General features: G+C 33.7%; 1 protein-coding gene across 1 annotated transcript in view; it reads right to left on the reverse strand.

Annotated features, from left to right (window-relative positions):
- The window catches only part of EIF3E (eukaryotic translation initiation factor 3 subunit E), a 49,005-nt gene that overhangs the window by 12,779 nt on the left and 10,300 nt on the right, over positions 1 to 25,926 (reverse strand). The window contains exons 5-10 of the mRNA XM_008508196.2: positions 25,588 to 25,692; positions 20,266 to 20,391; positions 19,406 to 19,530; positions 5,328 to 5,454; positions 4,396 to 4,497; positions 2,957 to 3,066 (exon numbers count right to left, since the gene is read on the reverse strand). Coding sequence (XP_008506418.1) covers positions 2,957 to 3,066; positions 4,396 to 4,497; positions 5,328 to 5,454; positions 19,406 to 19,530; positions 20,266 to 20,391; positions 25,588 to 25,692 — 695 coding nt within the window. The remainder of the gene's footprint in view (positions 1 to 2,956; positions 3,067 to 4,395; positions 4,498 to 5,327; positions 5,455 to 19,405; positions 19,531 to 20,265; positions 20,392 to 25,587; positions 25,693 to 25,926) is intronic.

The following is a 25,926-nucleotide window of genomic DNA, read 5'->3' on the forward strand; positions in this document are numbered from 1 at the left end:
ACGAAGAACTTGGACTGAGTCCTACTGGATGCACCGACCACCACCACCCTTGAACCTTACAACCTAAGATCTCACTGTTGTTCTAAGAAGAATATTTTTTTCATGAAGCTACACTTTCTACTCTGCCCTTATCTTCTTAATTCATTATATTCTAAAGCTATTAAACCACTGATTTTTCACTTCATTCTCTAGCAGGCTGTAATTACACGCCTAAAAAACTGGTGACCTGATGCAGTGGTTGTCAATCCTGGATGTGCTTTGGAATAACCAACCTTAAGGCACAGCATAGTAGACCTATTACACATCACAGCAGAGCATACTCTGAAAATCTGATCCAGAAAGTTTGGGGTGGCTTCAAGGAATCTGTATTTGTAAAATAAAACAAAACGAAACTCTACAGAGATTCTGAGACATAGAGCTAATCACTGACTTACGGTTTTCCACCTTTATCCTCTGGTTCAAGTGAAACATTAATGACAAATTAATCTAAATCTGGTATTTCTAAAAATATCAACTGTTCACAATGAAAAAGAAAGAATTTATAGTGAGGTACAATACAATGAATGTCAAAGGCCTATTAGCCCAGACTCTGTCATTATATAAGACCTAAGCAGCTTAATATTAGTCTCTGAGCCTTAAGTTTCTCAGCTACAAACAAGAAGGTAAAAACCACTCCGAAACAAAGGAGTTGTACTGAATCAGTGTTTTGTAACACTGTGCTGCCAAAAGTCTTACAGTTTCATTGAGGTGCCTTAGCAGTCAGGAGGGAAGTTGAACAGACATATAGACTAAACAGGGTGAAGGGGGTCTGATTTGATCTGCTTATATATACACATAAATACCCAGACTCATATATATAATACCACATTTGAAAACAAGTCCTCCACACAAACGACTTACAAACCCTGGTTCTAGAACTTAAAACTTGAGCCACAAAGTGCTCAAAAGCCACATATGGCTATTGGCTACCACACTGAACAATGCAGATATAAAACATTTTTATCACTGCAGGAAGTTCTACTGAAAAGTTCTAGAGTCGATGATTCAATAACTGTGTGCTGCTGGATTAGAAGCTCCCCAAGGTTTCCCTCAGCTCTAAATTTATTCCCTAATATTTGAAGAAAATGCATTAATTTATGAATCTGAAATCATCTAAGTTAGAAAAACATTCCACAGGTGGCCAAAAACATTTAAACAACCTAAGTAAAAAGTAAATACTATCATTGGAAAAGAAAAAAGATTTCTAGACTTTAGAAAGCCACTAGAACGTAAATCTGAAAACGCTTTAAGACTTTGTCTAAAACTATCAAAAATGACAGGAATCAAAGAACTACAGCAATCAAAGAAAAAAATCAAAAACTACATTCGTGTAAGTTTTAAAAAAATTCTTGGATAATGACAATATCAAATAAAAGTTCACAGAAGCAGTCCCACCATATTACCTTCTTTGAGCTGCACATGTCTCTTGAGTAGACAGGACAAATACTTGATTTTACTGTTAAGGACAGTAAATTGAATCCCAAGAAGCAAAATAATGAATACAAGGTCCCAGAGTTAATAAAGAGGAAGACCTAAACCTAGCACAAAGCTTCTCGCTCATGGACCTCATAAACAAACACCAAAGCGAAAAAGCATGCTCACGGACAAAAACACAAATTCACTAATACAAAGGAAAGAAATTGATTCTTTTAACAGATATTTATTCAGCATGGATACTGTAAACTTAGTACACTACGTGCTAAAGATATAAAAAGTAGAGCCTGCTTTCAAAGGGCTCCCAACAGGGATAGTTAAGTAAGTTCTGGACAAAAAAATCCAAGTGACCAGATTCTAAGGAGAAATGGTGGAAAGTCTGCAAGGGAAACCAAAATATTAGCATCCCTCATTCACAAGTCCAAATTATAAATCTTGGTGGGGAGGAGGAAAAGGCAATATAAAAATTCAGTTATCTACTGTCCACCAGAGTCCCACATAGATATACCTATCTCTTTATTTTACAATCAACAACTTCTAAGGAATTTGCATATATTCTTTAAGAGAATCAGATTTTTAAAATTACATTTCTGCTAGCTATAGTAAAGTACTAATAAAACTGAAGTCAAGGCTTCAATTCTCATAGGAAAAGCCCCATGATCACACTATACTTGTAACTCTGAAGAACCACTTCAATGACAACCCACTAAAATTAGGCAAGCAAGTATGGATGCCTAAGCAAAAACAAATGGCACAAAAGAAAAACTTTGGTCTACACACAATTCCTAAGAGGCAAACATTAAAGTAGTTAAGTTTTTAAACATTTATGGAGCATTTACTGTTTGACTTCATCTGTGGCCATAGGGCACTGGTTATTTTTCAAATTCTAATATGTAAAATAAGTTTCTAATAGGTTATATAAGTTTCACAATTTTCCCCCCAATAATTTTCTCAAACATCAGAGAAAATTTCAACTGAAATTCATCATAATTTTTCCATGTTTCAACATTTTAGGATGTCACAGGGGTTTTCTATATGAGATGTCAAATATATAATTAAATAAAACAAATTTAATTAACTGAAATGATTACCAAATGTGGTCTTTTAACAGTATTTCCGATTTACTAAGGGCTAACTCCTTATTTGAACTCCTGTTAAAAATCATTCTAACACTGGTTACTTCTCTTCTCTCCCTACATAATAGTATACTAGTATTCTTTAAAAAGATAGCTGACAATCACAATACTGCCTTTAAGTCACCATTTTCAAAAATCATGCTGTACCATACACATGGAAGCTAAAGAAGCTATTTCTGAGTATGCAGCATCCTAGAACTCACAAAAGTTAGGATTTTTAATAAATCATTATCAGATTGTTTCCTTTTCCTTCTAAAAGAGAGGGAAATGAAATAAAATTTCAATTAACTGGAATCCTATTAAGTGTTAACTTTAAATGGAAAATACAAATCAAATCAGGTTCTTACTTAATGCTAATACACTGGTGGATGCGACAGAAAGTCTCAAATATGAAGAGACGGGCGTTTTCAATGAAATCCTCAAGACAAGCCACCAAGAAGAAGTCATTCACAAGCACCTATGTGTATAAAATATAAAAAAAATAATTAATGGCACTGACAGGCAATTTTTAAAAGTTTGACTCAAACCCTTTCTGTATGCTTTACTCACTATTCCATTCACTACAATTCTCTCATCTAACATCATGAGTTCTACGCCACAGCACTTTCTAGAACACTACATTCTTAACACTCTTAACAATTTAAACAAGTAAACAAACGCTTAAGAAAAAGACCAAAGAACTTCAATGTTTCCTTGTTCTGTTGACAACGTGAGCAACCTTGTAGCTTTGTCCTCTCCATTATCCTACATAAAAGCTAGGTAGATACCATATCTTTTCCAGCTATTTAAAATAGTTATGAATGGACTACAGATATGCATATTTCTGTGATAGTAAGTAGACTCGGAAATCTACAAAGGAAAAAACATCAAGGGGTGGACCCTATTCCACAGAGAATATCATAATTAAAAGAGAATATTTTAACTTCAAAAATAGCAACTAAGTACACCTCTGCCTCAGGAGGGTCTAGATACTTGATATAACAAATATATACTCATATTTAATGTCACATACGACTACATGAAGACAAATTATCATATTGGATTCTGATTTTATATTTTGTCCAACGCTGGAAAATCACTTCTGAAGATATATTTACATTTTTTTTTTTCCTTAGAGAAATAAGATCTTAGTCCTTCAAGAAACTCTGCCCATTTTTGTGCCAACATTTGGGATCAAAAATGAAGCTGACAGCTAATAATCTGTGGATTTGATAAACGCACTTAGCAGGTAAGTTCTTGGTTTAATTTCTTAAAACTTGCAAACTAACTTACTAAAAAAACAAACATAAATCTAACTCTTTCCGTTGCTCTGAAGGTACTTTAGTTTCTACCAACCAACAGAAGACACTGTAGTTATAAAATTCACTCTTAGCTTGACTGATTTATAGCAAATGTTAAATATAATCATATGAAAAATTCTAAACATAGCCCCACTTGAGAATTGAAATTGAGAATCACAGTTATGAAGTGCAATTCCATACAACCTTGTCCATTTATATGAAATATTTCACAATACTTACTCATTCAGGATAAGACATGCAATTATGGGTGTATATGTGAATTTATAATGTCCCAATGTTTCAACAAACTGTCCTAACAAAAGGGATATACACATGGCAATAATATTAAAAATGTCTTCACCCCAGCACATTTCTAAATAATCTGCTATTTTAAGATTAATAAACATTTCTGATATAATTATTTTAATAAAACACTGAAAAGTTAACTCTCACAATATGCAAAAATTTTAAATATTATTAATTTATAAGTAAAAATTCATACTTACTGATTCACATTCCCTCAGCTTTTTCTGAGCCCCATCAAAGTCAAAGTTAACGTATAAGCATTCAACAAACTCTGTAATTGGGTCTTTATATGTGTAAGACTCCTGTAAAATTAAGTCAAAGGTCAAGTTGGATCTGATTCAACATTCTTTAGTAGACTGCCCCAAGAATATCCCAGTCTTCCTATTTTCTCCTCCCTTACCATTAATTTCTAACAAATTACCTCATATCATCTTCTCAAAGTAATTACTTGTATCCTGATTCCAGGCCACACCTTAAGCTTATAATGCCTTCCAGACCAAGTTCTCTAAATTCTTACCCTAGAACCATTCCAAAAACTCAAATTCCTCTAATGCCAGAAGTCTCCATTAGTCAATAAACAGTGATGAACCTCCCCAAGTATAAGGGTATTCATACTCTACTGAAGGAAATTGTCTTTTTGTATTTAATTTACAGTATTCTTAGAGCAAATAAATATCTGTTATTTTTCTAAACCATAGATATTACTGAGAAACTCACTAAAAATCAGCCAGTAGGACTGCAGCTTTTACGTAACTCAGGGGCTATTAATATTATTCTATGTAAAGGTTACTACTCAGGAATTAGGTAGATAGTGACCTCCCAACAAACAGTTTCAAGCTCCAGATCTCCTTCACTATTTTGCAGTAAGAGCAACACAAATATGCAATGGATATTAAATATCCACCTAGCAGAAAGCAGTGTTCATTCATACCACATATAACATTAAGGATATCTTCGATTTAAAAGATAGTACAATGCCCAATCTGTGGCTCTTGAGTTCTTCTTTCTTCATGTATACTTTGCTATTTTTAAAACACTTTTACCTTAAGAGCTAAGAGTCCTACTTTAGAAAAAAATGTTAGACCTAAAGTTTAGGCATGTTTTAAAAATCAATAAAAATTTTCGTTTTTACCTGTTGAATGACTTTGACCAGATCTTTGAGTACCTGCCGGCGTTTTCGAACATCTTTGTTTGTTATGACTGCTGTAGTCAAATAGCGGAGAATATGTGGACACATTGTCTGAATTGCGTTAAGATACCTAAAGTAAAAATATAAAAGTTATTTAATATTATTAACTTACCTAGTTTTTCTAGATCTATAATCACATGATTTAAAGAAAACACTTAAAACAGCCCATTAGATTGCACACTTTCAGTAAGATTGCAAACTCTTAAGAATGAATATTATAAGGGCCATCTCCTCAAAGGAAAAAAAGAAACAGTAGTCTAAATCACAGGAACACCAGCTGGTATTCCCCAATTTGGAGTGAGACGAGAGACACACTTAAGAGGTAAATAATCCTATTATCCTTGCTGAGTAAAAGGATTTTGGAAGGTCCTTATACATGCTGTCAGTCTGTTCCAAAAGACTGCTAAGCTATGACTTTTAGTCATTCACCTATTATGGCAAATGTGTGAAAACCTTCTATGGGCAAATCGCTCACCATAATTAGAAAATCAGGCATTCACACAAATTGAATTCAGGGATGAAAGACTGGAAACTATAGAGAGAAGGAAACATTATTACAATATTACTGGGCTTCAGTTAAATTGGTAGCACTGGAACAAGACAAGGGTGCCCACTATCACAACTCTTATTCAACACAGTACTGGAGGTTTTGGTCAGAGCAATTAGGCAAGAGAAAAGAATAAAAGTAATCCAAATAGGAAATGAAGAGCTGAAACTCTCGCTGTTTGCAGACAACATGATCTTTCACATAGAAAACCTTAAAGAATCCATTGGAAAACTATTAGAAATAATCAACAACTACAGTAAAGTAGCAGGGTACAAAATCAACTTATAAAAATCAGTTGCATTTCTATACTCTAATAATGAACCTACAGAAAGAGAACTCAAGAATACAATCCTATTTACAATCACAACAAAAAGAATAAAATATCTAGGAATAAATTTAACCAAGGAGGTGATAGACTTATACAATTAAAACTCTAAGACGTTACTGAAAGAAATAGATGATGACATAAAGAAATGGAAAGAGATTCCATGCACATGGATTGGAAGAATAAACAGTTAAAATGTCCATACTACCCAAAGCAATCTACAGATTCAATGCAATCCCAATCAGAATCCCAATGACATTCTTCAAGGAAACAGAACAAAGAATCCTAAAATTCATTGGAGGCAACCAAAGACCCCAAATAGCTAAAGCAATCCTGAGGAAAAAAAAAAAAGCTGGAGGCATCATAATCCCTGACTTCAAAATGTACACGTCATAGTAATCAAAACAGCATGGTACTGGTACAAAAACAGGCACACAGATCAACGGAACAGAACAGAAAGCCCAGAAATAAATCCACACATCTACAGACAGCTAATTTTCAACAAAGGTGCCAAGAACATACAGTGGAGAAAAGACAGTCTCTTCAATAAATGGTGTGGGAAAATCTGGACAACCACTTGCAAAAGAATGAAAGTAGACCATTATCTCACGTCCTACACAAAAATAAACTCAAAATGGATCAAAGACCTGAGGATAAGACCTGAAATCATAAAACTGCTGGAAGGTAGTACACTCTTTGACATCAAACTTAAAAGGATCTTTTTGAATACCATGTCTTCTCAGACAAGGGAAATAAAAGAAAAAATAAACAAGTGGGACTTCATGAGACTAAAGAGCTTCTGCAAGGGAAAGGAAACAGGATCAAAACAAAAAGACAACCCACCAACTCGAACAAAATATTTGCAAAACATATATCTGACAAGGGGTTAATCTCCATAATATAAAGAACTCACACAACTGAACAACCAAAAAAACAAACTGCACAATCAAAAAATGGAAAGAGGATATGAGTAGACATTTTTCCAAAGATATACAGATGGCTAAATAAGCACATGAAAAGATGTTCAACATAACTAATCATCAGGGAAATGGAAATCAAAACTACACTAAGATACCACCTATACCTGTTAAAATGGCTACAATCACTAAGACTAAAAATAACAAATGTTGGAGAGGGTGTGGAGAAAAGGTAGCCCTCATACACTGCTGGTGGGAATGCAAACTGGTGCAGCCACAATGGAAAACAGAATGGAGATTCCTCAAAACACTAAAAATAGAATCACCATATGACCCAGCTGTTCCACTACTGGGTATCTATCCAAACATCTTGAAATCAATAATCCAAAGCGACTAATATACCCCTATGTTCACTGCAGCACCATTCACAATAGCCAAGGCATGGAAGCAACCCAAGTGCCCATGGACCAATGACTGGATAAAGAAGATGTGGGGTGGTATATAGATATACACACACACACACACACGCACTGGAATACTACTCAGACATAAAAATACAAAATCATACCATTTGCAACAACATGGATGGGACTGGAGGGTATTAAGTTAAACGAAATAAGCCTGACTGAGAAACACAAACACCATGTGATTTCACTCATATGTGGAGGATAAACAAATACACGGACAAAGAGAACAGTTCAATGGTTACCAGGGGAAGGCGGCCGGGGGTGGGCACAGGGGGTGAAGGGGAGCACTTATATGGTGATGGACAAGAAATAATGTACAAGTGAAATTCACAATGACGTAAACTATTATGAATTCAATCAAAAAAAGGGAAAAAATTGGTAGCACTGGGAATTAGAAAAGGACTAGATGTCAAATAAATGTTAACAGGTCCTTGGCTAATATTTAGCAAATTCTGCTACTCTGATGATCAGCAGCTGGCCACCCTGTCACTCAGTGCTTAACATGTATTTCTTCTCAATTTCCTTAAAGAGCTCCCTAATTTTTATCCAATGAGCACCTCTGAGTACCAGTCACTACGCCAATCTTGGAAAGATTTGTCAAAAACGTCCACTTCTCTCAACTGAATATGAAAACCCCAAAGTAGCCATGCAGCTCCTTCTTCCACCATACCACCATTGACTACTTCCTGCTTTCCCTACTTCTTAAAGCTCACTCCACATAGATTATTCTCCGAAAGACATCCATCTGAAAGTCTAAATTCTAGCCATCCTTCAAGGTCCAGCTCTAACATCAAGTTCTCCCAGACTGTGATACTAATAAATCTTTCTATTTTATCATATTGTAGATTCCCCATAAAATGTTGTTTGAACACTTTAAGGGACCTAGAATCTGATAATAACCTAATAATAATATCTAGTCCCACTTAGCCCCTCTTAAATCCCCTCTAAGCAAAGCAAGGTATAAAAAAAAAGATCAACACTCAGTCCAGAATAAAACAATTTCTAGGAAAAGATAATTACACTAATCAGCTAAAAGTTTCATCATCTTAAAAATGAAGCCTGAGCTTCAGGCAGAAATTTTTAAATTGCAGTATTTGTTCAGAACAATTGTTTGCCTCAATACTCTCTTGCCAAAGATCTCACGTACAAGCACAGATGAGTGTGATCATTTTTCTTACCATCGGTTTTGAAGTAGGTAATTTTAGTAGGCATTCATGGAACTCATTCATAAATTTATCCATATAAGATAAAAACTGTAAGTTTATTGTATATGATGTTAAAATTTATTTTTACTTATCTAACTTTCTATCACTGCGCCACATATACCTTTATTGTTTTAACTGGAGGATGATTTCCCTGAGAAATCATCTTTCTCCTTCTGTGCATATACACCAGGGATTAGGAAAATTTTTGTAAAGGGCCAGATAACAATTACTTTAGGTTTTGCCAACCAAGATGCAAAACTGAGAATATTATGCAGGTACTTATATAAAAAGGAAAAAAAATTCCAAAATATTTTATTGACAAAACTCAAAATAGAGTAGTTTAGTACAATTTTTTGTTAATAGAGGTTTAAAGAATTCCTTTATTAGTGATAATTTTGCCTAACTGGGCTCAAAGTTAGAGATCCCTATCATTAAAATTTATTGCAAATGTTTGTTAATGCTGATCTATAATGAGATTTTACATGTTTAATTTTTGAAAATGTTTTCTCATGCACATAGGTATTACCAAATACTGATATCAATTGACAAGCATATAACTTTAATTTAGCACATTTATCACTTGGAAGGCATTTATAGAATTCTGCTAAATTCTTCTTTTGATAGCGCCTTTTAGCATATCATTACATTGCAGATGAATCACTTCAAATTCAACTGCGCATCTGAATAAATTTTGAAATAGGGAAATCTCCTTTGTACTTACAATGAGGTATAAACTTTCTGGAATAGCAATTTGAGCTCAAAAAGTTTATCTGCTGCAAATTTGTTTGGAAATGAAGGTCTCATTTCTTATTTTAACATGTGAAAGAACAAAAAATGTATAAAACAGCAAACATCACTTGTGATTCATATTATGTTAGTTGTCATTAAAATGATTACTGCAGTTTAAGTATTGCTTGTAAGTACTGTTTTGTTTTATAATACCAAAAGTTAATTTCCAGAGCCACTCAGGGCTTAATAATAGCAGTTGAGGGCAATTTTTCTCATTAAGAAAAATTTCAATCTCGCCCCAAGTTCAAAAAAGTCACAATAAAACTTTGCAACTGATAGGCCATCCAACTACTGTGTAGCAGGGAATGAGATATTCTATTTCTGACAAAAATTCAGGTACTGACAACAGTTAAGTCCAAAAGAGCAAATGCAGTTCGCTGTTGACAGTGCTCAACAGTTCAAAAACATCCCACAGAGCCAAGTATTTCCCACAAAGTACCTGGGGATGAATAATGCAATGAGTAACACCTCATAGTTTCACAAGCTTTGTAAATTTCTCCAACTAAGCCTTTTTCTCCTTCACACATATTTACCAGCAAAAGTTTTAGCACATCTTACTAGATTCCACTTCAGGTTGTAATAAATTAGTGTTTTCTCAATTTTGAAAATATTTTCACCTGTAGTTGTTCCAAACAGATGGAGGCATATTCTTCAGTCATTTCAAGTCCAGCACTGATTCCTCAAATCAATAACAACTAAGCCATATGGGTAACATCTATGGACCCATCAAGAGCCAAGGAAAAACATTAAAAATCATGCGCCCTGTTTATTAACTGACTATGCTGATGTTGCTCCCAGTATCTTCAACTCTGAGTGACTGTTCTCACCAAAAGGCTAACAGTTTTAAACAAGTTGATTTTTTCTGAACATATTTCTTTGGCTCTGCAATTCAACAGACCTTTAATCACTATTGCTAAATGTTTTTCCTTATTTGGCTAACAAAAGAGCCACTCAGAAACTTACTTTGGTTGAAGCCTCATTTTCATTAATTTTTGTAAGGAAATTCTGCTGTAATGAGACACCTTGTTTCACATTTCCTAATTTTTCTGACAGTTGCCTTGCTGTCAGTTGAGAATATTGTAATGAGTGCTTACAGCCTGGTAATGTGGATGTACACGCATTCTTCTAGTATACCTATAGCCCCAGTTCAAAGCTTTGCTTTCTAATTCGATACAAAATAATCCCCTCATTCCATTGTGCCTTAAAAGCAAATCTGAAGTCCACTTTTCTCTTCTTGCTTTGAAATGATGAGTATGCACTGGTAATAAAAGAAGTAAATGTTGTGGTATGGTGATACACACAGCACTGAAACACTGTCCAGGTATAAGTGCAGCATCACTGGGATTCACAGTGCACTAAGTAGCAGTGTGAGGCAACTAGAGTGAAACAATGCATGGTCTCTGTCAGTCACAACAATTCAACTCTGCCATTACAGTTCAAAAGCAGCCAAAGATAATATACAGACCAATGAGTGTGGCTGTGTTCCAATAAAAATTCACAGACACTGAAACTGTAATTTCATATAATTTTCACATCACAATACATTCTTTTTTTTTTCAGTTTAAAATGTAAAAGCCAGTCTATATTGCAGATCTCAAGGAAAGAAGCATGGGCCAGATTTAACCCATGGTCTATAGTTTGCCGACCCCTGATATACAGCATTATCATAACTCCTAACTTCTAAGCACAGCAGGGACTCCCTACCTTCTAGGGCAGATGCAATCCTTCTTATGTACGTATGTATCTATATAGATCTATATATAAAGGAGGGGAGTGGAGATTAAGGGTGATTCTTGTTAAGTTATCTTACTTCACATTCTTGAAGATCAGTAATTATATATTTAGTTCAAAAACAAGCAAAACTACAGATGTGGTTAACAGCCTACACATAACTGTTAAGCTCGTTTGTTTTCTTTCTTTTTTTTTTGAGGAAGATTAGCCCTGAGCTAACTACTGCCACTCCTCCTCTTTTTGCTCAGGAAGACTGGCCCTGAGCTAACATCCATGCCCATCTTCCTCTACTTTATATGTGGGACGCCTACCACAGCATGGCTTTTGCCAAGCGGTGCCATGTCTGCACCAGGGATCCGAACTGGTGAACCCCAGGCCATCGAGACGCAGAACGTGCGAACTTAACTGCTGCGCCACCAGGCCAGCTCTTTTTTTCTTTTTGAGGAAGATTAGCCCTGAACTAACATCTGCTGCCAATCCTCCTCTTTTTGCTGAGGAAAACTGGCCCTGAGCAAACATCCGTGCCCATCTTCCTCTACTTTACATGTGGGACACCTACCACAGCATGGTTTGCCAAGCAGTGCCATGTCTGCACCCGTGCTCTGAACCGGTGAACCCTGGGCCGCCGAATCGGAACGTGTGCACTTAACTGCCGCACCACAAGGCCAGCCCCCTATCTCTCTTTCTTATCATCTCCTTTCTTCTTTGTCAATTAAAACTTAAGGGTCAGATCGATTTTCATCTCCACTAGACTCTTCTAACTTCTCCAGGTCTCATTTGTTACACCTACAGCGTGTTTAACATTCACAATACATCTGTACTTAGTTAAATGTGCTCTTAAGCTACCTCTTGTGTTATTTGTTTAGAGTATAAACTACTTAAGAACAGCAGCTTTATCTTCTCTATTTTGGAAATCTATTTATTAATTATTTTTTATTTTAAATAAGAGCCTCAGTATCTATTGTGTTCTGAAATGTAACTCCCTAACAGGTAAGTAAAGATGCTTTAGTTTATTTGTTCCTCAAGCACAACCCTGCTCCAATTGCACAATTTTACGGAAGTTTTTTCCAGTGTTTTCTAATTGCAAATCAGAACATTCAGTAATCAAAGGATAAGACAAGATATGCCCCCCAAATAAAAAATACCTAAGAACCTATTATGTACAGGATGCTAAAAAAATACAAAGAATATGGGGCAGGCTGGAAGGCATAGTGGTTACGTTCGCATGCTCTGCTTCAGCAGCCCAGGATTCATGGGTTTGAATCCCAGGTGCAGACCTACACATCACTCCTCAAGCCATGCTATGGTAGCACACCACATATAAAATATAGAAAGAATAGAAATTTTGCCCTCAAATACACTTAGAATCTAGTTGGGGAGATAATGCAATCATATGTTTTTTATTTATTTTAAAGGCATTAGTCAAATACCAAATATAAGGTAGACACGGTATACAGGACTTCATGAAGGAAGTAAACCTAAGCTGGAGCTTAAAAAATAGGCAGGCTTTGGATAGGTACAAAAAAAGAAGACAAGGGCATTTCCAGAAAGACAGGCTAAGAAATAAAAAAGAAGGCAAGAGACTTAGTAGAACTTCAGAGGATGGAATTTTAGATGGGGATCTTAGCGGTCATCTTCAGCTACGGCAGGTAAAATACTTGCATGAAAGAAAGTTTTCTTATCAGGAACAATTAGGAAATACAGGAAAAATAAAGGCAGAAAGGTCAATCAGGACAAATTCTGGACACCATCTAGTTGACTGTTATTAGTAAAACTTAAAAATTTCTTAGGAAATTTGTTATTTTTATTTAGAAAACACATTAAACTCTCTTGCTAACTGAACTTTGATTCTTTCTTTTTACAACTGGAGAGTAACTAGGGCATTGTATTACAAATGCTTTCTTTTCCCTAATAGCATCTACATTTGGTGGCAAAGCTTCATCTCGAATAGCCTATGGACACTGCTCTATCTTACACTTGATACTTTATCTTCTATATTATGCTACATTTAAAAGTTCAACATTTTTTAAATGTGTAAATCATCTCCAATTTAGATTCAGAATAAATTATTGCAGAAATGGTAACATATTATGACATTAAGAAAGTTTAACCTGCACTGGCATCTAAACTTTCACTTCAAGGACAAAAGTATAAATTATCTCCAATGTACCTTTATATTTTAAAAAAAGCCTGAAACCACAATCTATATAAACTATCAATTTAACATACACTCAATGAACATTATATTGTATTACTGTGCTATTAGAAATTAAAAACAGGAAGAATATACTTTCTCCATTAATTTCCAGTATCAGAGACAATGGAAAAACATACTGATTGCAGACATACAAATACAAATTACACACTACTTACTAGTTGCTATTCTACTTAAAGAATACGAAATCCAGGAAAATGGCTGAAACAATCATCTGTCAAACCAACTGGGTGTATTCTCATATGAAAAAGTTAGAATTAAGCAAAAATCAAAATAAGCCATGAAGACATTACTAATTAGGAAGAAAATTATGATGGTAACCTGACCCTATAGCAGTAAAGGCAGAGAGCACAGTATTTTGGTGAAAACTGAAAGTTGTAATACCACTGAGCAGCTTTCTTATCCACATTTTGCTAACAGGCTGTTTCTGTTAAAAAATGGTTCCAAAGGCGTGAAGTTCTTATTGGGCAGATGAAAATACTCAAAAACTGATCTGTGGTGATGGTTGCACCCCTTGGTAAAGTTACTAAAAATCACTGAATTTTAAACAAACAAACAAATGAAATCTTCTGTTACCTTAGCACATGAATAAAGGTAGTGGCACCATACTATACTATCAGTCACTGTTATTTGTCACCACCACACTCTTGCAGTTTGAAAAAAGAAAAATGCTGGTTTCAACCAGGTCCCTGATTAGGTAGTAGAAATTAATTTTTTTAAATTTCAGCCCTTGTGGACTAATCTTTTTAGTATTCTATATGACTAACTAGGAAGAGTGTACAAAGCTCTTCTGCTGTACACTTCAGTGTCATGTTTGCCTAAAAAAGAGCACTTACATGATTGATTTGCAAGCTGAATTAGCTGCTTTTCTCACAGAACGCCATATATAAAGAATGACACAAATCAAGGCTTTCAGACTTGGGTGTTTGGCAGACATTTTCTAGAAAATGAAGTAAGCCTATCCTCCAATGTCACTATTGTCACTATTCTCCCTAAATTTTTGTTTTTAAAAATTATTTTTCATAAAAATAGATGTCAACTATAATCAATCTACTATTTGCCAATTAATAAATTTTTAATTTTCCAGTTTGAATTTCTAATACAGAAAATATCAATGGATTTTGCCAACAAAAACAAAACTTCACTCCACAATTCTCAATAGTGGAAAAGGGTTCTAAGAACAGAAAGTTTAAGAACCATTCACTCGTAACAATAATATTCCCAAAGATAATTCTGATGTCAATATTTTTCTTCTGAACTTCCAATGGCTCCTCAGTGTGTATATCTAATTTGGATCTTGCAGGGGGTGAGAGGCTCTTATTCGAAGTTCCATTAGGGTCCTATTTGCCTCACAAAGTTAGAATGAAGAATATCTCCCCATGTACACATACTTTTTAAAAAGCTCCAAAATAACCAATAAATCCATCAAAACTCAGACTCCTTTTAGTGGAATCATTAAAAAACAAAACAAAATAAAACAAAAATATCTCACAATACCTTCCTCAGTTAGCTGATCTAATAAGTAACAAGGTTTTATTTGTGTCACCTGGGGCATTTCAGGTTTTGGGAATATCATGTGAGCATATACAGTACTTCCTTACGATTTTTAATTTCTATTATATCACTCATCATATAAAGCCATTTGCATTTCTAATTCTTTTTCCATTTTGAAATTAAATTATCAACTTTAAGATTAGTAATTTCAATGATTTCTAATACACGGCTGATTTTATTTTCATTTCCTTTGTTGTGTTTTTCTTTTAAAGCAAGGTTTTAAAAGTTGAATAAGTACTTGAAGCTATGAATTAATTTTTGAGTGATGCTTTGGCAGATATTTCATCATTATTAACATTTAATCTCTTCTTTGTTATTTATGACTTTTAATAATTTCTACTTTTAATGTATTCTGTCCAAAAACTACAATCTATAAAATTTCTATTCTTTTAAATTAACTGGGAGATTTTTAAATGGTATAAGGTATTGTCTTTTATGTATATGAACCATGGAAATACAAATGAAGGCCTTAAACCTATTAGTAGAATATAGCTTGATAATTTAATAAGTCTTAATTTAATTGTTAATTATATTTCTATGACCATGTACCTTTATCTTACTTTAAAATATAAAAGCCTACTTTGTTGCACTGTTTTCCCTATAAGTTTCATTTTTTATCTTAACAAAACTTTCTGTATTTCAACTGAACTACTCCTCTATTTCTAATATCTGTAATAAACAGTTCAACTATGAATTAAATATATTCTGTTTTAATTTCATATCAGCCATAAGGTTGTCAGAAACTAATCCAAACTGTTTCCCTCTTATTTGTATTACAGAATTTTCACAGTGGGTTTGAATATTTTTATTGTTCTTGTTTGCATGTTTCCCTTCCTTATGTGAAAACATTGAAAAAGTCAGTTGAATCTAATGTTCTTCTCTGGATACATACATAACTACAAAATCACAGGAGCGTGGGTCTACTAGCAAGCAGTAGCATGGAAAGCCAACTGCTAGTGATTCTCATGGCTGAGTTCAGGAAGAGCTGTCCTTATGCTGAACCCATCCACTAAGTGTCAAGATTAGAGTCAGCTATTATAGGCTTCAATGTTTGGGTCAAATCTGCTCATTCAGGGTTGGCTCATTCTCTCATCTGATTTTGGGGATATCAATCAACTCTTAATCGACTCTTATTATCCAAGACGGAGGCAAAATATGACGTTATTGTTATTTTTAATCTCTTTTCATTTGAATGCATGTTTGATTAATCCTCCATAATTATTGAGAAATATATCCTTAATTCTTGAGCTTGAAATTCTCACAAAACATCTTTCTTTATAAGATGCATGGATATTTTAACATTAAAGACAGATATGTAGCTATTTTACTCACTCACTGACATTCTCAAATTTCTTGCAATGATTTTCCAATCATTTTTCTGGATACTCCAGATTCACCCAATATTGATAGGTCTGCATGAGATTGTAACTGTCAGTACCACAAATAAAAAAGCCTCTTCTAAAATATAATGGTTGCACAAAGTGTACACGAAAAAGGTACTTCTCAAGAATCAAGAGTAGAAAGGGAAATAAGATTGTCCTCAGAGGATTAAATAAACAATGCACCAGAGCAGAAAGAGATGAATCAGTTTAGTGAAAGAAAGCTACCAGATCAGGAAGACTTGAGAAGAACCTGATAAAAGATATTAACATATTTAAATCACTATGGGGCAAAAAGCAAGACAGATGGACAGTGAGAGGTACTGATCTGAAATGGAATCATGAAAAGTAAAAAGCAAATCTTGGAAATGCCCATCCAAATGTTTAGGGCGACATAAGTGCCAAAAAATGTTCATAATCTGGTCCTAGCAGCAAGAATACTCCAATTATGAAAACGGCTATGTTAGGCCAGCTTAACCTGATGGAGCCATTAAACATTCCAGTCATGAATTAATTTCCTATTCTGATTTAAAGTACTCATAAGGAAACCTTCTGTTTATTATATGGTTTCCTATGTATCAAACCTACAGGGTCAGAACAATCTGGCCCAATGTTTTCATGTACTTAGTCCTCTTAGCACTGACACTTCTCATTTTATCAGTCCTTTCTGAGGTTGGTTCAGCTTTGCTCTTCACAATCCCAGCTCTAATATACCGCCAAATAAAGCTGTAAGCTTATTATGCCAAAGGCAGAAAAGAGTAATACCACCTTTGTAGGATCTTATTTTAGCGGACAGTGGCTTTTTTGTAACATTTTTTACTTAATTCAACATATGGACTATGATTTATATAACTTTCCAGATTACAAACAACCCATCATAGCATCCAGCAAATAGTAAAGTGTATATATAATTTTAAAAACTGTACATACACAATTTTAATAGTTAATTTCCCAGAAACAGAATTTCTTTAAGGAGGAAAAACAGCTCAGACAGAATGAGGCTGTTATGTACACATTAGTGAATAATGTGACTCTGGAAGGCATACTCCAATGCCATAAAATATCTCCAATAAAAAAAAGAATAACTATAATGCTATGTAAATTATGAAATTTTCTCTCTCATTATTTACATTTAAATATAAGGCTGGAATGCAGGCAAAGATCATACATTGTCTTCTATCTCACTCAATGCCATGAAGTTTTCGGTTTTTCTATTTTCAAGGAAAGAAAAACATAATTTCCTGACACAAAAATTCCTCTGCCCAAGTTCAGTTTTAATGAACTGAACCAGCATGTTATGCAAATACTGACTAAACACATTAATACTGAACTTAAGCTGCGACGTTAATACAAAAAATAAACGAGGCATATTTCTGTTAAAAGTGCTTTTATATACCAGAGTCAGGGAAACATTCAGCATTTAATGCAGAGAACATGATATACACCATTTAAAAATGACTCCCCATTTCTACATGAAAAAAATTACTGGCACTTCTTGGTTGGCTAAAAATCTTCCATCTGTATTACCAATAACTTAATTTCTCTTACATTCAAAGTCCTGTTGGTTATGTTAACAACTTAACTGTAGAGGTCAAATATTTTAGAGTCTTAAAAATCTTACTAAAATGAGCATTTAAAGAACATGTTTATTAACCTGACTCAATCCAGATAGTTTTATCTCAGCAATTCATGCAAAAATATCGCTATAGAGTATTATCTTATTTCCAAGACTGAAAATTACAAAACAATTTAAAAACAGGTTGTTCAATCTTCACTGATGTTTTATATTAGAAGGGCATTACACCATCTATTCATAAGCTATACTTTTATAAATTAAAATACACATTTTAGAAAAAATGTTAATTTGACAGACAAGAATAAGCAGAAATCAAGTGAAATGTAACAGAATTGTATCTTCATTTGAGTTAACAAATAACAAAAACATGGCTCAAAGTGTTTATGTGAAATTTAGCCAACAATACAGTCAATACAAACAATAACATGAAGCAACTGCTCAACTATGTTATTGCAATCTTAGGCAGTAATATAAGCATATGTACTGGTCATAGGAGCTAATATTACCACTGTAATCTACAAGGCTTAGATAACAATCCTAGAATAAAATTTCAATTTTAAAGATCCATATTTGAAGGCCGCTACAGTTAAACTGGTGATTAAGGACAGAAACTAAAATACTAAAGAATCTGAAAAACTACATTACTTGATAAAACCAGAGATATTTAACCTGAAGGAAGGAGAGAGCAGGAAAAATTATCTACAAAAATCTGAAGTGTTTTCATAAAGCAGTCTTGTTTCCTGTTGTTCTAAACAAACAAATAAAAAATAATGTGAAGAGTCAGAAGCATTGATCTCAATTGGAGGAATACATTTTTAAAAATGATTTCTAACTAACAATAGAACTATCTAGTTCGTAAAGCAGTAAATTTCTTATCACCAAAAGCTGGATGATCAAGCAATGATGACATAAAAGGAATTCTCCTGGGATGTATATATTCTTTCCAAATAATACGGCCTAGAGCCTTAATTCTAAAGCTTTAATGTATACAAGAATTACCTGGGATCCTGTTAAAATGCAGTCTGATTTACTTACTCTAGGATAAGGCCTGAGAGTCTACATGATACCTACGCTAGTGGACCAGGGACCATGCTTAAATAGCGCTATGAAGGGCTTAAGAGTACACTTTTATCAAATAATTTACTTAAGAATTACATATAAGCTTTTTCAATTAACAAGCAAATATACCACACGTAGAGGGGAAAAAAATGTGTTACAACAAACTGAAATGTTAGAGAGAAGCACATTTTTAAGTTTAAGAAAATCTATATAATTTCATATAATTAAAGCCAAAATTATACAGTGAAATAACTTACTGTGGCTGGTAAAGGAAGAGATCAATAATGTTATCACGCCCTTTGGGGTGGTTGAAGAAAACAAATAGAGACCAGTGAATGAGCCATGTTCGCTGCTGAAGAGACTGGAGCGGAGAACTCACAGACTGAAGGATTAAAAAATGTATACACAGGAAATATTAATATACAAAACAGAGGCAAGAGAATAATTTTTGTTAAAATTATTTTTTAAATTCAGAAATTTTTAAAAAATTCTTTTAATGAAAAGAATTTTTGTTAAAAACAAGAACCTTCTAAGGCACAGGCTAGAGTCTTTATGTTCGAGGTCCAATCTCCTATACCCTCTACTCTCTGCACGACCTTTGACTAAAATTTCCCTGTTCTCAGAGACAGATTCAATAACGTCCACTAAGCCATTTTTACAGAAGCTGTAAATTATACTCATTTCAGAAAATATTTTAAAAGCAAGGGCTGAACTAAACACTCCACAATAAGTGGTTTTATTGAACATTAAATATAAATGAAAACTGTCATCTTCTGCCCAGGTCTTTCAATAATACGTTGCACTAATAGAACTGTGTCATTTTTCACTGGTACAGGTAAAAAAGGCACAGTAGCTGTTCACAGAAACAAAAACTGAGTTCTCTTCTCTAACAGCCTAAAGAAGTTGACAGGTTCCTTCAAAGAGATTCAGTAAAACCAGTCAACCCACTAACCCTCTATGACTTTTATATCAGGTCTACAAAATCTAACATGAACATTTTAGTTTAGCTTTTTTTTTCTTCCTTCTCTTTCTAAAAAGTGCACAGTGTTTTCCTTAACAGAAAGCATGAGGGATACACAGAAATTTCAGAGAATCATCTTGAAAAAGTGGAACTCACATTATTATCTATGGTCTCTTTTAACCGTGTAAGGTCTTCCATGGCAGCATCCCAATTCTGCATTAAGATTTCAGAGGCCAGTTTTCCCCAGAGTGAACTCAAAGCATTTCTATCCGTTGCTGGAACCTGTTTAAGCCATAGTAATCAATTATATTCTGAATACTCCAGATGAAAAAAAGATAGTATTTTATACTCTCCATATCCATCTAAACTACTGAAAGACCTGAAGCTCTCCTCCCAAAACTCCAGTTATCTAAGTCCTTATTGGCTCATACTGGTTAAACCGATTCAAATAGCTTTCATTCAACTTAATTTATTAAAAATATTCAGATCTTTGATATTCACTCTAGATCCGAAAAGAAAACTAGGAAATAGCACAAGTGTTTTAGGGTAATCCATTTCAGATAATTTATACACAACTAATCAAATTTTAGGCACCTAAAACTTTGAAAATTAAGTTAGATTCAGAGGCAATTTGTTGCTAAAATCACTGCAGTGAAGATGTGGGAAATCAAGACTTATGGATCTCATCTATGATTTACAGAAATTATTGCCAGAACAAAAGAATTTTCCAAATTATGACACAAATGGAAGGGGTTATAGAGAGAAAAGGAAAAAAGCAGGTCTACTGGTTAATAACAATTAATAATTATCAAAGGAGTATGTACTGAGTAATAAAAGTTCATTTTCTCATATAATCCTAATAAAAACCCCATAAGGTAAATAATTTTTTTATCTCCATTTTAAAGAGGGGGAACTGATGCATGGAGAATGTAATTTGCCCAAAATTACACTTCTAATCATGAAAGCTCTAAATTTTCTGCCACCCTCTTAACCTACCAAAAAAGGAGAACTAAGGGCCACTCTACCTCTTCTAGCCACTGGTAGAAGAGGGTCACAAATCTAAAACACCTAAAACACTAAACTAGACTAATAACAAAAATGAGTAAAGGAGGATTCTCAAAACAAGGTAATGGAAGTAAACAGAATGACTCCAAACTGATCAGATGCATTCAAGCAACAGAAGTGAGGGTACTGGAGGGAGAATACATTGCTGCACCCCAAGCTGAAATTCTGAGTTTAATTTTTCACTGAAGCACTAACATAGCAGTATAACTGTAAAGTATTATTAGTATATATTATGAGTAAGATAGAATTGTATGGGCAGGATTGGAAATACAACCACCAATAATTCTGGCTCTACCACTTACTACAAATAGCTGAACCATTTGTGCTGTAGCTTCCTTATCTACAAAATGGGGATAGTAATAGAACCCACTTCAGCTGTATGATTTAAATGACATAATACATATAAAAAGACTACATCATCATCTGATACACACTAAGAACTCAGGAAATGTGAATCAACATCAAAATGATAATGATAATGATGATATCAAAATAATGAGAAATGATGATATCAGAGGGCTATAGGTATCTAAACAACGGGGACTACAACCATTCCTAATTCAGACTCTGCCTATACTGAGATTCTTCTTTTCATGGCAGTAATTAACTCAAATGTACTGAATAATATTTAGCAAACTCTAAGAACAGGCAAAGAGCAGAGACTTAATTTGTAAATTAAACTTTTAAACATATCCATGAAACCACTGGTTCTCCCTATTTTTAAAATATTGTTGTTCCATGCCATCAAGTCGGCAAAAAAAAAAACTTACACACGAAATTTATGACAACTTTATTTGTAATAGACAAAAACTGGAAGTAATCCAAATGTTCATCAATAGATGAATAAACAGACTTTAGTATATATTCATAGAATAGAATACTACTCAGCAATAAAAAGAATCAAACTTCTCATACACACAGTAACACAAATGAATCCCAAAAACTTGCTGGTCAAAATAAGCCAGGCACATATATCATTCCATTTATACAAAATTCTAGAACAGACAAAACTGATCTACAGGAATATAAAGCAGATCAATGGAGGAACCAGGGGTAACATATAACTGAAAAGGGGAACAAGGGGTCTTTCTGTGTCTTGATTTGGTGGTAGTTGTATGGTATATGCATTTATCAAAACTCATTGAAATTAAAAAACTTATTTATAAAAATCCATAAAATTACAGTTCAAATTATAAAGGATAAAATGTTTGATCCTTACAAAGAAACCTGAGTATTAATACTTCAACGAATCTAAGATGCCATCAATTTTAAAATACATTTATGTTCCCAAAACCACAACCAATTCAAGATACATTCCAATTTCAGACGTCAAAAAGTGATGAACTATGTACCTGAGAATCAACATGAAATAGACATCTTTTACACTGACATCATCAAACAAAGTACATCAGATCCAAAACTTTGATCAAGATCGTAAAGCTACCAAAAGTCATCATTACTCAAGCTTTTTCGAGTCAAGGAGAAGCATCTTTAAATCAAATGGCATGTACTTACAGTAGATAAACTTTAAATTCTGAGTGGAAAAATAAGCCTCACACCAAAAAAATATGATCACCAACAATCCTAGCATCTTAAAATCACTTTTACTTCAAATAGCTGCCAGATGAGGGGAGGGGTTATAGTTTGAAGCCAGAACAAATGCCACAATGAGGGCAGATTTTAACAAAATAATTAAAATACATGTTAATAACTTCAAAATAAAATGTTAAAAAATTCCTACCAAATTTGCTCCACCATTTCATTTCAAATTAATGCATTTCTTAGAGCACAAATCAAACAAGTTTCATAACCAAATAAGGTGCATCTAAACACTCCTTGATGTATTCTAAAAGCCACCAAGTCTTTTTAAAATAAAAGTAGATTCTAGGGTCACACAGCTTTAATTTATACAACACTGACCTACAATAGGTCACTTGGAGAGTCAAATTCTAATCTCAGATCATAGTTACAATGGTTCTTTCATAGCTTATGTTTCCCCAAACATAGATTTAAAGGAATAACCAACTACCAGAAAAGAAATTTAGAAGTGAAAAAGAGTTATTGCAAAAAAATAAAATTAAATAACTAGTAAGTAAAACATTGACATTATTCATCTTAAATCCAAGACAGGATTTTTATCTTTGCTACTAATAAGATTTCAAACAAATACAGAGATTTTATAGTAGAGTCTATCTAAATCAAAAGAAAAAGAGAAGTGAAATAATCTGTTCTTTTAAACTTAGCTTGGTTAGCTTCTATCAATATGCCAACAGGAAGTAACCAACTCCCACCTACCTCAAATGTTTTGTGGCACAAGATGGGACAAAAATATAAAAATAAATTGCACATAATTTGCAAGACTACCGCATCACTATATTTTGACTGCTCTTAATTTTATGTGCAGATCATGGTATTCAATCACTTAACCAAATGCCTTTTCAGTTCCAGCACAAGATTTGTGAGGCAATGCAAAAGCTGAAAACTAACCAGGAAGTTTTTTTAAGATAGGGAACTAATTGGATCTTCATATTTTAAAAAAGTAAACACAAAAACTCCACAAACCTTTAAGTGTATATCATTTGTAGAAATTTTCAGACTAATTATAAAACTATACTATATAAACATAATGATACTATTAAAACTAGAATATGTTATATGTTCGGATAAAAGCTTTTTGTAGCAATATAGCAAGTTTTTTAATCCCCAAAAGGTTCATGCGTACTGCTCTGGCTCAAGTCCATGTCACTACAGTTGGCTCTTCATACCAACCTGCTTTCAAGGGTGGATATGTTAGAAGAGTTTCAATATCTGGATTTCCAGCAGTTACCTTAAGTTTCCATGTCTTAGCAAAATGGCACATTCACTCACTGACCAGCAACAATAAATTTACTGTGCTAGAACTCTAACATGACACTAAATCTTCATTCTCAAAATTCACTCCCAGCATTAACAAATGATATGAATAACCAACCCTTTTCATGTACCTGTAATCATATCAGGCTTCTGATTTTACAATCCTGGTTTAAGCTGTTTACATTTCCAAAGTAATCAACTTTTGTTCTCCTAAATCCTTCATAATATTCAAAGTAAAACTGATGGAATTTTCTGATAAGCCACTACAAGTTTAGCATCACTGATTACCTTCAATGCACTTGCAAGCTAACCACAGCTAATCTGTAAGTTTAAGAATTCATTTACAAATGGGAGCAAGGGAAAAATAAATTTTTTTCAAATCAAACTTGGAAATAAACTAAAAATATTTATTTCTTTTAAGGAAGGATGGTAGTTTTAAAATAGGAAGTTGTCTAAGTACTTTTCTAAAGTAGGAATTACCTAAATTAGTAACACCAAACTCCTCCTCTACCCCAAAAAAGGAAAATTTAATTTCCTAGAAAACAACTAAAGAAAGCAGCCACTAGTCTTTTCTTTGTGGCATGCGGGGCTAAAAGAAAAAAGGCACCAGAAAACAGAGACAGAAGAAATGGACTCTTCAAAGGTTGAAGGACAAAAAGTCCCTGTCTCAAGAGGTTATTTTCCAACTTCTAGGATTAATTAGAGAAATCAGAGACTTAGGTAACTAGCTTACCAACCCAAAGTGAGTAACAAATAATTTCTCAAATGAGAGGCTAGTAAAACAAGGGCATTTTGATAATTCTAGAAGGCATTTATTAATACAATTAACTAAACAGAAGGCAGAGTGAGAAAGAAATCTGTCAATTTGAAGCCCTAATTTTTCCTTTGGCTTCACACAACTCTTTCTTCCCTAACAAAAGCACTGAAATCTAGGATCTTGTCAGACAAATGAAGATAACAAAGGGGATACTTTGTAATTAGCAATTTCCTCTAATAGCACCATTTAAACTTATCTACCCTCTACATAAAGAAAAAAACCTGAGCTTTGTATTCTAATAACTAAGGGCAGAAATAAATGGAAAAAGCTACTATTAAGGCATGGAATCTTTTCAAATATCATTGGAATTCCACAGTTGTTTAGAACAAGTTCAAAGAATATATATACAGCACAAAATACTGAATTAAAATTAGGAATAATGGATTTATTCAATAAATACTTATTATTAAGTACCCACAATATGCCACTCACTGTGCTGTACAGAAATATTATAACAAATTCATTACATAACAGCAGTGTAGTAATGCTGAAATCACACAATTATACATAAAACAACAAATTAGTGGTTCCTACTTTTGGATTTCAAGGACAAGTTAAATCTCCCTCCAAATTTTGATGCCGTGATACAAGGTTTCCTGTTTCTATTTCTTTTTTTGGGGGGAAAGTTGCTTTATTTTTTTCTCCTTTTGCCAACAAATGCTGAAAACTCAACGGAAAGATCCAAATCTAAACATACGTTATAAGGAACCAAGGGAATCCCACAAGAGAAAAACTTTACTTACCAACACTCTAAAGAAGTAAAGATATTCTGCTGCTCCAGAGTAATTCCCACATTCATACTGGAATTTTGCATACCTGTAGAGTGTATCTAAATATTCCTGCCGAAACTAAAAACAAGTGAACAAAAGTTTAAGTTCTATTTTTAAATTTAGACTTTTAAAACTCAAACCATTTACTCCTTTAAATGTCCCCAGAAGTCAATTCTTTCAAAGTCTCCCAAAAGTTGCCACCAAAAAAAATACCATGATCAGAAAACCATGACCCTTAAAATATACATTAGGAATTACTGGATTTAACATTCAGTCCTGGCCTCAAAGGGTTATGCATTCTAATGAAACCGA

This window comes from Equus przewalskii, chromosome 8, assembly GCF_037783145.1.
Source record: "Equus przewalskii isolate Varuska chromosome 8, EquPr2, whole genome shotgun sequence".
In the NCBI taxonomy this organism is placed as follows: Eukaryota; Metazoa; Chordata; class Mammalia; order Perissodactyla; family Equidae; genus Equus; species Equus przewalskii.